The sequence below is a fragment of the Camelina sativa genome, chromosome 11 (assembly GCF_030686135.1).
Source record: "Camelina sativa cultivar CO46 ecotype springtype chromosome 11, ASM3068613v1".
Classification (NCBI taxonomy): Eukaryota; Viridiplantae; Streptophyta; class Magnoliopsida; order Brassicales; family Brassicaceae; genus Camelina; species Camelina sativa.
In genome coordinates, this window is record NC_141890.1 from 1 (window position 1) to 15,936 (window position 15,936).

Below are 15,936 nucleotides of genomic sequence, written 5' to 3' on the forward strand. Positions count from 1 at the left end.
AGTAAATATCATCTTTAAGTAATTCATCCAAACAATCAATAGAAAGACTTGTTGTAAAATGAGAAACAGTCAGCAAACAGGACATGTTTTCATGTCCAAGTAGACTTACTTTGGTTTCAGCTCCAACTCCTGACCAGCAAAGACCAAATTTTGCTTCATGATATTCTGGGCATCCTCTTCTGTAGGGAACTCAACCAAGGCAACACCAGAAAATAGCCTCGACTCTGCCACGTGACGAGGCATCCTCACACTGTTGACCTGAAAGAAAAGAAAAACACATACATATATTAAACCATGGTATAACCAGTTAATCTAACTGTTAAATGTTTTGGTAAAATTTTGAAGTAATGGTGAAACACTATTAATAGTGGAATACCTTTCCATACTGACTGAAAAAGGATTCCACGTCTTCCCTCTTAACATCATAGGAGAAAGGTGACGCAGCTACTGTTCTAGCATTTAGCTGCTCAACCAAATCTTCCAGCTTCAACAATTGAGTACTCCTACCAACCTTCTTCCCTGTGTAAGCAATTTCAAAAACAAAAAGTGATCACTAAACTGTAAAAGATATATCCCCAAACTGAGTACCATTATATTAACAAACTTATAAATTCCAAATCCAAAAACAAATCTCAATGCAGCTAACACTTTTGCTCGTCCTATAATTGAAACTCTAAAATTACTATCTTTCTTCTAAGACATCACTACCTTCACTGAATCAACGGAAGCAAGTGTTAACTATATATCCAATCCCACCATAAACAACCCAATAAAAAGTTTAATTCAATCAACCCCTAATAAAAAAAAAACTCACCATCCTCTGAAATCTTGAGAGCAGAAGAGGTTCGAAGAGTATCAGCAACAGCTTTAATGGTATCTTCAGGAATATCATCTCCTTTGGAATCACCCAACTTCAAATATCCTCTCATCTTACTGAATGAGCAAATCAACGCCAAACTAACCACTGGTATTACCAAAACCCCAAAAACAAAACACATCAATTAGCAATTACCAAAAAAAAAAAAAAAAAAGAGCGATTGAATTTGATTAAAAAGTTGGAAACTTTACAGCCATCTTCACTCTCTGTGACCGTCTTCTTGAGGAAATCATCAATGGGTAGATTACTATCACTAAAGTAGAACTCCACCTGATTTAAAAAAAAAAAAAAAAAAAAAAAAAAAAAAAATCGATACCAAATATCACAACACAATTTGACAAACTGATGAAAAACGAAGAGTGGGAAAGAGGAAGAAGAGAGGTTTTGTACCTGGCGCAGAACAGTTTTGGCTGTCTCTTCGGTTAGACAAGGGATCGACATCTTTGTTCACTGGCTCGAGAGAGAGAGAAAGAGAAAGAGGAGGAAGAGAGACGAAGGGGGTACTACTACTAGGGTTTTAGTAGTCTGAAACAGCTTCCAATTTTTTCTAAGTTTTCGACTCAATTTGTATTTCTTTTTTTTTTTGGTTTCTCGTCATAGTTAAATTTATATTAATTAATTACCCGATAATATGTAAACTATTCAATTTACCCCCCCCCCCCCCCCCCCCCCCCCCCCCGCTATGCTTTATAACTTCTCAAATTGTACCCGAATAATCCGATACATCTAATTTACCCCCAATATTAGCAATATATTTCATGATTTGTTCTTTTCACTGTTCAACTTTTCTCCGTCTTGGCTACATTTACCATCCAAGTCTCCTATTGTTGTACACAGTTTTTATATCAACCACACAAACACAAACAAAAATGGGTAATTCCCTTTTTAATAAAACACAACATAGTTTTTGTAGATTTTATATTTTTAACAAATGATTACAAATAGATTATAGATAAGTTATAGATTAATTCATATATTAATCGATTACATCTAAATATTGGGTGCAACCTTAATTAGAAATATTCCAAATTGATAATTGATATATTAATGATAACAAATAATATAATGGATATTCCAAATTGTATTTTGGGAAAATTTTAGTCCTATATCAAGTTGTTTCCAAAGATCTTTAAACACAATATTACAAATTTATTTTCCACATATTTTATTGATAAACCACAACGTTCAATAAAAATTAGGATCCGAGCTAGAGCACAAATTGAAATTTTTTATTTATATTATCAATTTTAATACTTACATACTCTAGCAGAGGTTAAATTTTTATATACTCGAGCACAGAAACTGCTAGACACATTTTAGCACGGGTTAATAATTTTATATACTCTAACACAGGTTAAAATTAACAATATAAAACTTACATAATAGATTTACATTCCATGAGTGATATTTACCATAAAAATTGTTTGCATAAATTTCATCTAAATAATATTATAAACAATTACATATATAATAATTTAAAAATAATGAAATGTATCCAATCCGTGCTTTTGGTTCAATCCGTCCAAATCTAGTTGTTATATTTAAAAGATATTTTAGAACAATATATATATATATATATATACTTTTGTTTCTTAGTTTTATATAATATTATTCGAGTAATATATACAAGAAACGCTAATACATTACCTTTACGGCCACCTCTTAGAACGAGAAACATGATAGTATAAGAAACGATAAACAAAGCAACAGATCTCATGATTAAAAAGTTTTGATACGAAAGGTTATCTCGATGGTACATTAACTCTCACAAACTTGTCTTCTTAATCTACTATTCATGATAACTATATTCGAGATTATAACGTAAAAATAGAAGCATCTTTTTTTTAGAAATTATGCTTTGGAAAGTTCAACGAGCCAACATAATTAACGAGTTCGACGGATCAACTATTTACTTTTAGAAAAATTATTTGAATATCCACTTATTATATTTTACTTCTTTTTGCGTGTACTACTACGAATTCTGATGGTACATCACCAATTCGTTTTATAAACAAGTGACATAAACTATTACAATTCTAAACTTCAGTATCCAACTAAACTCACATAACCATTACGTTATAATGTTTAGTCCACTGAAAATTAATATAGACATTATTCAGACACGCATTCAATCATAAAACATTTTTCGATTGTCTGGAATCAATCCTAGCAGCAAGGAAAGGAATTGCTGAAGCAGAGGTGTTATGGGAAAACGTTCAGGTTGTGTAGGATCCACTTGAGGACTAAGAGTACCATCGAAACTTAGTTATCTAGCTAGGCTGAACTCATATGATCTTTTGAGGATAGACTATAATAAAAGCTTAGGAAGTGATCATTTTTGGTCTTGAAACGCAACTCATTTTATGTGTCCACATAATTTAGCCTTTCACACTAATAAAACAATTCGTATTAAATTACATCAATATTATAAATCCTAATATATTTTTTTGTGTGTGTTAAATAAAAGATTGAAGTCCGCATAGTACAATGGCCAATTACAAATCGTGTATACTTAGCGAATCATATTATACGTACTAACATTCCTATAAAATAAAATAAAAAATCTAAATTAATAATCATAATGTAAAGACGATTCAACAAAACTAATATTTCGATCATTACAATGTGGAACAGCTGGGACATGGGGAATAAATTGATTGAAAAAACTCGGACTAGTTGGAAAGACATAACTTATTATTGTGGGTCGTGCATGACAACACTACAAAACTCCCATAACAACTATTAATAAATAGTAAAAACACAATTACTGTTGGTCATGGAGTTGTAGTTTCATCTTGAGCAGTGATGTTTGCATTCGCAAAAGCGTTTGGTCTTGTGTAACATGTAAAGGTTAGTGCATGTGCAGCTAACATGTATTTCTTTCTTATATTTATTCGTCATGAATTTCAAGCACTCCTCCTCTCCTTGAGAATCGCAATTTCCATCAATGTCTTCTATTCTACTACACAATCCTTCAGCTCCCACTTTTTTTTTATTTTATATCAACCACAAAAGAATAGTTTTGTTATTTTTTTTGGCTTAAGATTTTTGGTTAACACAATTACCATTTGATAGTGCAAGATTTTTTAGAACACTTTTGTTTTCCTAACAATATTTTTGCGATTCAAAAAAAAAATATTTATAAATTCAACAAGTAAAGAAACAAAATCAAAGTATATCTTACCTTTACAAGCGCTCAGAACCAGAAAAATAAGAGCATACGAAACTATAAACCAGGTAACAAATTTCATGATTAAAGAGTTGAAAACAAATTTCAATTACTTCCAAGAATTTATAGATAATATCTTAGTCTCGTTACAAGTATTCTCGTAATAAATATACTTAAGCACAGTAAAAATAGGTAAGTAATATATTTTTAGAAAAATATGCTTTGTAAAATTCAACGAGCCAAGTAAATGAGTTCGACGGGATCAGTTTTTATTTTTAGATTTGATGTCTATTTCTATCATCAATTCCTTCGATGTCTAGTTTACTTTTTTGAATGTGGGAACTCATATTGCATTAAAAAAAAGTTAGATGTGTGCTTTATATTTTAAATAAAAATTCTAGATATGTTTTATATTTTAAACGAGCACCGAAAAAAATCATGGATTGCAAATTTTATAAATACTACAATCTCACATCCTAACTAAGAAAATCATATAAACTCAGGCTCAACGCCATAAAAAAACCTTCCACGGAAATCGAAGACGACATGTATTTCACACATATATACATGGTCTACGAACAAACCAAAATAACTAACGAGTTCTCTAACATACATATAATAATTAAGATCTTTAGATAGCACAATTACTGTTTCATAGGCTGAAAGATAATTGGAATACTATTTTAATCCCAACAATCTGTTTGCGATTTAAAACAATTAATGATATATAAATTCAACAAATAAGCTAAAAAAAGGCCAAAAAAAAGCTATCAAAAGGGCTGAGCGTGCTGTGGAGAACACAACCAAGAGAGGAGGTCAGCTCAGGAGGAGCTGATGATGAATCAATTCAAAGGATTTGACCAAGATAGACAGATCAAAAATACTTTGTAGATTTGAACACTTGCTCGTGGTTTTTTCTTCAATTTCTCAATTTTAGTTTTCAATAATACTCACGGGTCTACTGTTAAATACTTTTGGACGCTGTTAAATACTTTTGAATCTATTTCATTACATACAAAGTGTTAATTAGCTAGCAAGTAGCAAAGTTTCGATTCAGTTTCAACTTTTAATTACTCATAAATTTTTAAAAATAAAAAAAAATCCTTAAATGTGAAACAATGTTTATATACGAACACAAAACCTTTTTCTTCTATTTACAAATTATTAGAAAATAAGTCAAACCTACTTTTTTTGTTATTTGTGTGAATGTGGGCACCTGATTAGACTTTGTTGTATATTCGGGATTTTTTTTTTTTTTTTTTTTTTTTTTTTTTTTTTTTGCGGCAAATCCTTTTGTGACATATCTCAAGATTTTGTTAGAAGGTTTAAACTTTAAATTAAGATTAATAAATTTCTGGATTATTCCTTTTACTCCTTTTTTGAATTAATATATATTAAGTACAAATATAATTCCCAATAGAATTGGTTAAAAAAAAAAAAAAAATCTCAATAAAATTAGATTTTCCTTTTTTCCTTTTATGTGTTTACTTTTATATAAATCCTTTTTACTGATAGGTTTTGAGTTTTTACATAACCCTAGGGTTTTTTCCTCGTGAAGATGGCAGAAACCAAAATTGAAGAGACAGCTTGTGAAGACAGGATCAGCGCTTTACCTGAAGACTTGCTTGTGACGATACTGTTGCTTGTCCCGATTAAAGATGCAGTAGGCACCATGATTTTGTCTAAACGATGGCGCTTTATCTGGATGATGTTGCCTAGACTTGATTACCAAGAAAAGGTAGATGGTCCTGATCATGATAAGAGCATTTGGTGGTTTCTTGACAAGTCACTGGAACTCCACAAAGCACCTGTCTTAGAAATCTTGCTTATCAAACTTGGTCCAGGGTGTCCTAGTGATGCTGATGTTGGAAAGTGGGTTACAAAGGCTGTTGATCGCCGCTTGGTTGAGCTAAAATTCAAGCTTTGCTGGTCCACAGGTCCAACCAGATTGCCCAAAAGCCTTTACACCTGCGAAACACTCGAGGAACTTACTCTCTCTCACAAGATTCTTGTGGATTTCCCTTCTTCTTCTTGCCTCCCGTCCCTTTTAACTCTTGAACTTTTCTTTGTGGTGTATAAAGACGAGGCTTCCTGTTGTTGGGTTTGACAAACACAAAACAAATGGGCCTTAATGGGCCAGACGAAATTGGCATTAAGGAAAGGAGAAGAAGATTCTGGAAATGATTTGGCCCATATGCATACATGTATAAGTGTGTTTCATCGATCAATAAATTGGAGGTAGGTGAGAGACAAGACATCAAAGAGAGTTCTAGAGAAAGAGAAGAAAAGAGGGTTCTTCTTCAAGAAGCTTTCTCCTTCTTTGTTGTGTTCTTGTTCTTGTATCCTCTTGTGTACCAAAATCTGTAAACCAAAGAACATCACAAGTTAGTGGTGTGTGTAACCTCTTCATATAGTGGAAGTTGTGGGAGACAATTCCCACCCGAGACGTACGGGTTAGAGGCCGGGAACTCGGTGATCAAATTCTCTTGTGTCATCATGTGTCATGTTCAAGTTTTAGAAATGTGAATCTTTAATCGGGTGTGAGGCGATGAGGGACCAAAAGCAACAATTATCCTCACAAGTGGTATCAGAGCACAGGCTCTCTGATTCATAAGATCTAAAGGAGGAGGAAGAAGATGACAGTTAAAGGTTGAAGTCATCTTGTTTGGAGGATAACAGATTCTCAGGTGAAGGTTGAGTCTGTAGCAGAGATCTCAGGTTAGGAGATCAGAAAGATCCTCTAATGACACGACACAAGAGAGTTGCATCAAGGGAGAGTTATGGTTATGGTTCAGGTCCAAGTATGCCAGCATAAAAAAAAAAAAAAAAGTTGGAGACTAGTGCAGAAGACACAAGATCTTGAAGGCGTTCTTGATCTGTGAAGACTAAATCAACGGTGAGTTGGTTTAAGGTGGAGTTTCTCTGCAGTAAGTTCGATTCAAGTTTAAGAAAGCATGGGTTAAGGTGACTAACTCAAGGCTGTGGAAAGAGGAATGAATAATCATCCAAAAGGCTCAAGTCGGTGCTGCCATCACAAGGTATTTGTGGTGTTCTTTACTGAAGTTTCAGGATACTCAAGGCTGCTTAAGTTGAAGGAATCTTAGCTTGGAAGAACACAAGGAGATAGACTGAGTTTAACAATGGAGAAGTCAAGATTTTTTGTTGTGAATCAGATTGTATCTTGCTTGTCTGGTTGTTGAAAGTCAGTAAGTTTGGTGTTCAAGAAGGATGTTGAAGATTCAAGGAAAAAAATCAGAGCAGATGAGTATGAGGCTAGAAACTGCTTGAGGCAAAGCAGGTCGATAACTCTGAAAGAATTCAGTAAGGTTTGAGAGGTGTTGGGTGAAGAGTTTTAGTCTCAGGTTTAATGGAGGTCAATGCATGGCTGTATTGACAGAAGGAAAGGTTATACTTGTTTTCCTTTGGCATCACAAGAAGAGAATTGAGGGCTGGTTGTGAAGCAGGCATTGATGTGTTAGTGGATTCCCAAATACTAAGGAAAAGTATTGTGTGGAATGGTGTTTTACAGCGGTAAAAGGGTTGTCACAAGTGTGGTTGTGTGACAGGAAGTTGCTGTAAAAGGGAAGTCTTTGGTGTTATGGTTTAGCAAATTGATAAGAGATTGATATTGAGTTTCCTAGTGGAGAAACCTGCTAGTAAAAGAGGATATTTAAGCACAAGAGCTGAATGAAGGTTGTATCAAAAGTCTTCCAAATGGGATCAGTTTGGAGGCGGGTTCCATCAGTGATGATGATGGCGGTACAAGATGGATTCAGGCTATGGTTGTTGAAACAAAGGCAGTAAGCTCAATCTCAATTTTGCTAAATGTGGTGGTTACAGCAAGGAAGTGTGGCAAAGGCTGTAAGCTGGTGATGAGTGTAAGACAAGTTCAAAGGAGGCAGCAATGGTTTTGAATTTGTGAGTGTGCACTGATGCAGAATAGTTTGAGCAAAGGATGAGCAAAGAAATTTGTGTCGAAAGTCTTCCTAGCTAGGTGGAGTTAGGCGGCGTGTTCTGTTGATAACAACAGCGGTACAAAGTGATGCTCAAATCAAAGGTGCTCAAACAGATGAAGAGTAAGTCAAAGACTGTTTCAAGGAAATGAAGCATGAGTGACTTAAGAGTTATTTCTGCAGTTGATTCAACAGGAAGTTTACTTGTCAGCAAGGTTCTGTTTAAACAAGATGTTTGGATCAAGGTTTGTGTCGAAAGTCTATCTAGCAAGATGGTAGCTTGATGGCGGGTTCTGTTAGGCTTAACAGCGGTACAAAGAAAAGTCCAAGGCATAAGAGTTTAAACAGAAAGGTGTTGGAATCATGGATTGTCTTAAGGGCTGAGGCAAGTATGATTCAAGTTTCTGGCAAGTGGTTTACTAAGGGGTTGAATCTAAGATCAGGGCACATGTGACATAAAGGAAATCAAAACAAGGTTCCACAGCAAGTCACGGTTCCAAGAAATCCAAGGGAATGGAGAAAAGAAAAGGTACCTGTGAGTAATCAGAAGTCGCAAGGTGTAGACTCTGATTGTAGGTGGAGCTGTTTTGAAGAAAGAAAAAAACCAAGTTAAGGTTTCATGGTGTCTTACAGAATTAAAAAAATCCAGAGACAAAAGAAAATGATTCAAGGTACAATTGTTTACCTGGAGTCATTGGAACAGCAAAAAGGACGAAACAGATCGTCGGAGTTGCTGCAAAGGAAGGAAAATGCAGAAGTCTGAGGAAAGGAAACAAGCCTGCTATGATCTCCTCAATGTCGTCTGAAGGAAGATACAGCTCCAGGTAACCCCAATCGACATTATACGCTGACAGGAAGAAGAACAGAGAAACAAGTCAGCTTTGGGAAATTAAAATTAAAACTATGTCGATAAAAGGAGATTAGGAGGGTTAAGGGAGTTACCTGTAGGCATCTGGTATTACTGTGAAGAGACTTAGATTCCAGGTGGAGCTGTTGGTTAAGATTCAAGGAACAACAATTTAGTTCTTCATTGTTAGTTCTTGAATTTGAAAGTATGAGCCAAGAAAAGGTGACCGATAATAAGAGGAGTTTGGTTACTTGTGGAGACTGGAGAATCAGTTGTCGAGAGTTGGAGACTGATTCCAAGTGGAGTTTCTGAGATGAAAATTCAGAAAATCCAAGTAAGGATTTTGGTGGCTCAAAGGGGGAAAACTCCAGCAGCTAGAGAGGAAGATGATTCATGGTTAGGAGATTACTTGAAGTCATCAAGGAGAAAGAAGAACATGGGATGTTCAACACTAGAGCTGCTGTGAGAGTAGACATGAAACTGAAGTTAGAGTTTCATGAGTCTTTTGGAAATCGGAAGAGACAGGGCTGTGAAGGAGTTACCTGGAAAAGGTTGTGGAGCCATGATGGAGAGTAATTGGTTCCAGGTGAAGCTCATCACCTAAAATGGATTCAAAATGGCAATTCTCAGAAGATCCTAATCACTAAGTGTCAGGAAGAGACAAGAGAGAGATTAGAGGGTACCTGAGCTGGACGGTGACGGCTGATGGCGTGATTCGCGGGTGAAAACGGAACAGCTCGGGAGAAGAGGCATGGATAAGAGACAAAGTTGATGTCTCGGGTTCTACAAATTAAATCACCAAAGAGGAAAGAGAAGAGCTCCACCGGTAGTGATCGCAGCCGAAGGAGATTGCCAGCGAGAATGGTGGTGATACATGGTTCATCGAACCAAAGTTGAGATATGGAGATAATGTCTCTTGATTCACCGGAATTGGGAGCCGCCGTGAAACAGGTGGAGACTGAAGCTTGGCTTCGCCGGAAAACATGCAGGGATGACCGGAATTAGCCTCCAATTCCGCTATACCATGGGGAAGTAAGAAGCTACATCTTCTCCATGTCGAGAACGAGAGGGCTCGGTGAAAGAAAAAAAAAAAAACTGGTTGCCACCGGAGAAGAGAGATGCTCACCGGATAAGGAGGCGGAGTTTGTCGGAGGAGGTTCGCTGAAGTTTGGCTTCACGAACAGAAGAAGAGGAGAGGTTGGTTTCAGATTTCTTGTTGTCGATGAGTGTTTTGTTTTGTCAAAAGGTGGAGATTGTTGTTGGGTTTGACAAACACAAAAAAAATGGGCCTTAATGGGCCAGACGAAATTGGCATTAAGGAAAGGAGAATAAGATTCTGGAAATGATTTGGCCCAATGCATACATGTATAAGTGTGTTTCATCGATCAATAAAGTGGAGGTAGGTGAGAGACAAGACATCAAAGAGAGTTCTAGAGAAAGAGAAGAAAAAAGGGTTCTTCTTCAAGAAGCTTTCTCCTTCTTTGTTGTGTTCTTGTTCTTGTATCCTCTTGTGTACCAAAATCTGTAAACCAAAGAACATCACAAGTTAGTGGTGTGTGTAACCTCTTCATATAGTGGAAGTTGTGGGAGACAGTTCCCACCCGAGACGTACCGGTTAGAGGCCGGGAACTCGGTGATCAAAATTCTCTTGTGTCATCATGTGTCATGTTCAAGTTTTAGATATGTGAATCTTAATCGGGTGTGAGGCGATGAGGGACCAAAAGCAACAATTATCCTCACACTTCCCTTGTTAGGTTCTTATCGAGCTGCCCTGTTCTTGACCTTTTGAACGTGAAACGGAACAAGAATCATGACAATGTCACAAAGTTTAGTGTGAAAGTACCTTCTTTACAGTACCTGTGGTATGAAAATTGGGATTATACATCACTTCCAGATGACAATGATGTAATAGATACGGGTAGGTGTTTGGCTATCGATACTCCGGCAGTAATAGACTTTTTCATCGTTGATTTTTCAAGAGACTCTTGGTCGATCGAGAATATGCCTTGTCTTAATGAGGCATATATCCATGTTAGGTCTTTCCCTGATATTGAAAAGTCCAAAACATCTATTTCCAGGGTCTTGTCCCTTGAGTTGTCTATGACGACCGAAGAAGTGGTAGCTCTCTAACTCTTTATCTATGTAACTAGCCTTGTTCGTTGTGAATACGGCATATAAGTACGTTTTTTGTTTGCTTCATTGCAGCTTGTGCGTTGCAGCGCCATCAACTTCTCTCGACTTATAAAGTTAAGTATCTGTCCATGGAAATCAGACTGGTTGGGACCACTCCTACGTTTACTTGAAAATGCTCCAAAACTTAAAGATCTTTTGGTAAATTATGTACGTATCATCTCCTCTTCTTCTTGCTTTAATGGCCTAAAATACTAGGCAAAAATTGTTCCAATATATAGCCATCATTGCTTCTCAGGAATATGCCTTTCACCCCGTGGAACGGATCCCACTTTCATGGAACCAACCGCGTTCTATTCCTCGATGCATGTCGTCACATCTCGAGATATTTGAGTATAGAGAATATGGAGACAGAGTGGAAGAGGAAGAATTCTTGACGTATATCCTAGCTAACTCTATGTGTTTAAAGACCGCGACAGTCTCTGTGAGACCCGGCGTTCTTAAAAAGAAAGAGTTGACAATCGAGAAGTTGAGTAATATTCTTAGGGTTTCGACAACATGTCAACTTTTGCTCAAATGAAATTTTGTACTTTTATCATGCTCAGTGAATGTGCAAGCTTTAGCTTTTTATCACGTATCCCTAAATTTAACGTGAAAAACTGCTATTACTATAGAATATATACAAAAATGTAGAATGCTTTTAACCACATTAAAGGATTAGAACGTAAAAGTAACTAAGAAAGCTGGAGTGCTAGACAAGGTTTGTGGTACCGACTACCGAGCCAAAGTTTAGGATTTAGATCAGAAACAAACAAGATAATTTCAAAATAATTAAACTTGTGTGGTTGTGCCCCAATATTACAACAAATTTGTACATAAACGATCCCCAAATGAACACAAGCAGTGTTCTTCAGAACCCTTAGCTACAAATGAATGAAGTAGGCTAATTTCTTACCACATTCTTTTTGTTAAACCCCAGATGACCGTATTCTAAAAGCCAATAATATAATTGTGGTGGAACCTTAAAACTAAATACTCACATGTTGTTGTTCACTGCTCGACTGAGATGGGTTGATTCCATATTCTGAAGTGTAACCATCGCTTGAACCTGTGTCGAATCTCCTCTTACTTGTTACGTACCGTGGTGTGATGTCATTCGGGTTTTCAGAAGAGCTATACGTCCTGCCATTCCCAGTCTCGTCGACCTTTCTTAGGGCCACCTCGCCTTCAAGAGCACGTACTACCTATTCAAGTTTTTTCAAGATATAATTATATGCATGAATTAGGCTTTTAGACTCATTTCAAATATATCGAAAAAATACATGTAATTAAACTACTCTCAAACCTGGCTCATTCGGGGCCGAAGCCAAGCTGATTGACGTATGCAAGCAGCAGCACAAGCAGCCATGTTTGCCATCTGAGTTGTGTCATAATTCTTCTCCAACCTCTGGTCTACAACAAGGTCAAAATTTTCTCCAGAAGTCACTTTCGCAAGCAACGGCCTCGCCTGAGGATATATCAAAAGTCACAATCTAATGAAGTTTCAAGCTTGCAGTTATTTTGGAGTTTACTTCTCCTCCAATATCAATATCTATTGGAAAACTGATGGGTATCATCATCATCATCATCATCATCATATGTATTTTGACTTACCCAATCAACTAAACTCTGGTTTGTGGTAGGATCTTTGGCAAAAATTGATGGACGTCCAGTGATGAGTTCTAGAAGCACGACCCCAAATGAATATACATCTGACTTATCAGTTACTTTCCCACTAGACGCGTATTCTGGAGCCATGTATCTGTTTCAATGGTGCACAAGACGTTTAGTGATCATTGATTAATAAATCTTTTCATCTTACGATACAGCAGTTAAGATGACATAACATATCATGCATGGATAGTGTTTTACCCGAAAGTTCCTACCACTCGAGTAGAGATATGAGTGAATGATGAATTAGTGTCTGAAAAGAACTTGGCTAGTCCAAAGTCAGAGACCTGAAAGAAGCAAAACAGAATAGCAACTCTTAAGCTACTTGTTAATTAGAAGAAAATGGTATGAATACAAACCGAATAAATGAAAACTATGATTCAAAAAACTTCATTGAGACCCAAATTTCTGGTGGAATTCATCCTGAAAAACAAAACTTAATGATAAGATTAAAGAGCAGATCACCTTTGCCTCATATTTGGAATCTAGAAGGATATTAGCTGCTTTGATATCACGGTGAATTATAGTTGGACTGCCTGCAATTTCAAGCACGAGAAATCAATATGAGTGTTGAAAAACCCTAGACAGCCATTCTCATTGTCATTAATGAGGAGAAAAAACTCACAATCCTCATGAAGATACGCTAATCCTTTTGCTGCTCCTACAGCAATCCTGAGCCTCAGTTCCCACTCCAACACACTTCCTCTGTTTCCTACAACACATATTCTCACAATACTCAACACAATGAATCTAAAGACAAAATCAAATCCTTAAAAGGGATCATATCATATCATATATTTATTACCATGTAAGTGGAACTCCAACGTATCTTTAGGAACAAACTCGTAAACCAAGAGTCTTTTATCTCCGTTAACGCAATAACCAACCAACGAAACGAGATGCTTATGATGAACCCTACTGATTGTGTCAACCTCAGCTTGGAACTCTCTTTCCCCTTGATAGCTTCCAATCTTCAGCTGCTTCACCGCAACTTCTATCCCGTTTTTCAATATTCCTTTGTGAACATAACCAAAACCGCCTTCTCCCAAAAGATTCGCCTCTGAAAATCCACCGGTTGCCTCTAAAAGTTCTTCGTAGGTGAACATTCCAGATGGCATTGTAGAAACAGCATTGTTCTCCTTAGTACCATGACCTCCACTAGATGAATATTTAGGTGGTGCAGCATTGATTGGAGGTGGCATTGTGATAACATGCGTCTGGTTTGACCCGACATTACCGCCTCGATGATGTTGAACTGATCCAGTAAAAAAACAAAGAGCTTAACATTACATTACAATTATGACAATCTGAAACAATAACGTTGAAACTGATATCAAAGTTTATGTCTTTAGCTAGGTTATGGAAACTTTGTAGGCAAAGAAGATTCATGAACAAGAAGAAATTAGAAACTTTTATGGCAATTGATTTGAATTCATCATACCTTTTGATGGAGTTTTGGATTGATGAGGAGCAGAGCTGTCGTTATTTCTATTTCTGGTAGCTCGGTAAAAGACAAAGAGAAGGCCTAACAGAACAAGTAGGAGAGCTCCAACGATTACAGCGCCAAATAAGAATCCGGCGGAAGAGCGGTGATACGACGTCGTCTCAGGCAGACTCTTCGGTACAAGTGGCTGTGGCGTTCCGGGAGATATCGATTCGCCGGGACTTGTCTTGGGCTCTATAACGGGCCCAATAGGTGGTGCTGCTGTCCCCGTTAGTGGGCCAGTAGGCCCAAAGAAAGGAAGAGTTGCTGTTGCCGGTGACTTCTTCGGCGGCGGAGTGGATGAAGAGGGGAATGGCGTCGTCGAGAGCGGTGGTTTAGGTGGAGGAGAAGTTTCCGGGAGAGTCGGAGTGCTCAGAGAAGGTTTTGGTGGGGAGGAATTGGTGGGAGGAGGAAGCGAAGGCTTACGGGCACGGCGGCGAGGAGTAGACGGCGGTGGAGGAGAAGCCGTATTCTCCGGCGTGGTTGGATCGGAGGGAAGTGAAGGAGGCGGCGGGAAAATGGTTTTCCCCGGCGGTGATGTCTCAAAGGGAAGGGGAGAAGGCGGCGGAGACGTTTTGGCGGGAAGGAAGGGCAATGGCGGTGAACCGGAAGGAGCTGAGGCCTGAGGAGACGGTGGTGATGAAGATTCTAATGGAGGAGTCGGTGGAGATACTAATGAAGGAGACGGTGGAGATGCTAACGGCGGAGACGGTGGAGATTCTAACGGAGGAGATTCAATCGGAAGAGGCGGTGGGGAAGCGGTGGGAGCTAAGAGGGGCGGTGGGGGAGGCAACGGAGGAGGAGAGCTCAATGGCGGGGAAATAGGAGACAAAGGAGGAGCTGGAGGTGATGACGTGTCAGGTAAGGAATCTGACGGAGGTGAAGACGTGGCAGGCGGGGAATTAGCCGGAGCCGGGGAGGAAGAAGGAGAGAGCAACATTCAAAATGACGGCGTTTTGTTGAAGGACGCAAAATTATTGGAAGAGTGAAGTTTTTTACAGTTACATACAGTAAGGGTCAGTCATAGAGGAAGCAGGTGAGAGAGGTATTGGGCAAGTAAGGGTGTTTTTGTCGTATAGAGCAGTGTAAGCTTCTGACGCTGAGAATGTTTTATCGCTTTCTCACCTGTGATTCTTTTTTTTTATTTTTGTTATTTTTCATTTTCCAGTGTTAGTTAACTAACAAACACACAATTAGACAGCGGAGCAAATCACTCTAGCTTGCAACGCCGCTCGTGAGCAACCCACTACTTCATGTCCTCTTAATAATAAAAGAAATGTATTTTTTTTTACTAATATCATCTCTTGATCGATCTATCACAACTCCAATTATGGATTCCAAGTTCCACTAAAGAATTTTAGGCAGCAATGGAAAAAGTATATCCTCCGGATTGATAGGTTCACGGGATGGGCCTAGCAAGATGCTTCTAACAAGTGGTATTTACTATAGAGAGATCTAGAAGATAACAAGATTAATAATAATATATTCTATATTTTTTATTTAGATATTTATATATTTACAATCATTATAGTTTAGGAACTATTGTACTATATAATTCTATGTAACCTAAAGCTTATGATTATGAGAGTCAATATACTATTTCCTAAACACAAAGGTGTTCTTCTCTCATCAACCTCTATCATTTACTTCCCTCTTTTTATATAACGACAATATATGAATTTCTAAAGTATTTTGAAATGTATAAAATCTGAGAGAGACCTTTAGGCTGTTCTGTTCTAAAAATACATTTTTTGGGGTTCAAACCCT

General features: G+C 37.5%; 5 protein-coding genes across 6 annotated transcripts; 1 reads left to right on the forward strand and 4 right to left on the reverse strand.

Moving 5' to 3' along the window:
- Positions 1-109: 109 nt before the first annotated feature.
- On the reverse strand, positions 110-1,429 carry LOC147933458 (la protein 1-like; the record flags this gene model as incomplete). Its single annotated transcript, XM_087476086.1, has 5 exons — positions 1,268-1,429; positions 1,069-1,147; positions 815-964; positions 377-519; positions 110-258 (listed from the first exon to the last, which is right to left on the reverse strand). Coding segments are annotated over exons 1-5 (572 nt in total), but the record flags the coding sequence as incomplete, so codon positions are not given.
- A 2,238-nt stretch (positions 1,430-3,667) lies between these two features.
- LOC147933459 (putative defensin-like protein 231) lies at positions 3,668-4,128 on the reverse strand. The gene is made up of 2 exons (XM_087473380.1): positions 4,062-4,128; positions 3,668-3,861 (listed from the first exon to the last, which is right to left on the reverse strand). Exons 1-2 carry the CDS (start codon positions 4,126-4,128, stop codon positions 3,668-3,670), a joined length of 261 nt encoding a protein of 86 aa, XP_087329506.1.
- A 1,473-nt stretch (positions 4,129-5,601) lies between these two features.
- Positions 5,602-11,556, forward strand: LOC104727605 (putative FBD-associated F-box protein At1g05080). The gene is made up of 4 exons (XM_087472048.1): positions 5,602-6,132; positions 10,587-10,961; positions 11,052-11,190; positions 11,258-11,556. Exons 1-4 carry the CDS (start codon positions 5,605-5,607, stop codon positions 11,554-11,556), a joined length of 1,341 nt encoding a protein of 446 aa, XP_087328174.1. The 5' UTR covers positions 5,602-5,604.
- Positions 7,940-9,427, reverse strand: LOC104721557 (uncharacterized). Of its 2 annotated transcripts, XM_087472050.1 has the most exons (4): positions 9,098-9,427; positions 8,942-8,989; positions 8,685-8,846; positions 7,940-8,581 (listed from the first exon to the last, which is right to left on the reverse strand). In XM_087472050.1, exons 2-4 carry the CDS (start codon positions 8,949-8,951, stop codon positions 8,439-8,441), a joined length of 315 nt encoding a protein of 104 aa, XP_087328176.1. In that variant the 5' UTR covers positions 8,952-8,989; positions 9,098-9,427; the 3' UTR covers positions 7,940-8,438. The 2 variants fall into 2 exon arrangements, with proteins under 2 accessions (XP_087328176.1, XP_087328177.1); XM_087472051.1 differs by having other exon boundaries at positions 8,942-9,427.
- Positions 11,557-11,771: 215 nt separating the features above from the next.
- Positions 11,772-15,424, reverse strand: LOC104774887 (proline-rich receptor-like protein kinase PERK14). Its single transcript, XM_087476021.1, has 8 exons — positions 14,128-15,424; positions 13,492-13,941; positions 13,312-13,398; positions 13,152-13,222; positions 12,888-12,973; positions 12,630-12,777; positions 12,322-12,483; positions 11,772-12,220 (listed from the first exon to the last, which is right to left on the reverse strand). Exons 1-8 carry the CDS (start codon positions 15,107-15,109, stop codon positions 12,005-12,007), a joined length of 2,202 nt encoding a protein of 733 aa, XP_087332147.1. The 5' UTR covers positions 15,110-15,424; the 3' UTR covers positions 11,772-12,004.
- Positions 15,425-15,936: the final 512 nt, after the last annotated feature.

Coding starts and splice junctions, on each gene's coding strand:
- LOC147933459 (XM_087473380.1), bottom strand. CDS start 4,128: ATGAAATTTGTTACCTGGTTTATAGTTTCGTATGCTCTTATTTTTCTG. Junction 3,862..4,061: donor GGTTCTGAGCGCTTGTAAAG/GTAAGATATACT, acceptor ATAAAAAAAAAG/TGGGAGCTGAAGGATTGTGT.
- LOC104727605 (XM_087472048.1), top strand. CDS start 5,605: ATGGCAGAAACCAAAATTGAAGAGACAGCTTGTGAAGACAGGATCAGC. Junction 6,133..10,586: donor TTGTGGTGTATAAAGACGAG/GCTTCCTGTTGT, acceptor AATTATCCTCAC/ACTTCCCTTGTTAGGTTCTT. Junction 10,962..11,051: donor TGTCTATGACGACCGAAGAA/GTGGTAGCTCTC, acceptor GCTTCATTGCAG/CTTGTGCGTTGCAGCGCCAT.
- LOC104721557 (XM_087472050.1), bottom strand. Junction 8,582..8,684: donor TGCTGTTCCAATGACTCCAG/GTAAACAATTGT, acceptor TCTTCAAAACAG/CTCCACCTACAATCAGAGTC.
- LOC104774887 (XM_087476021.1), bottom strand. CDS start 15,109: ATGTTGCTCTCTCCTTCTTCCTCCCCGGCTCCGGCTAATTCCCCGCCT. Junction 12,974..13,151: donor ATTCCAAATATGAGGCAAAG/GTGATCTGCTCT, acceptor TGCTTCTTTCAG/GTCTCTGACTTTGGACTAGC. Junction 12,484..12,629: donor ACCAGAGTTTAGTTGATTGG/GTAAGTCAAAAT, acceptor ATATATCCTCAG/GCGAGGCCGTTGCTTGCGAA.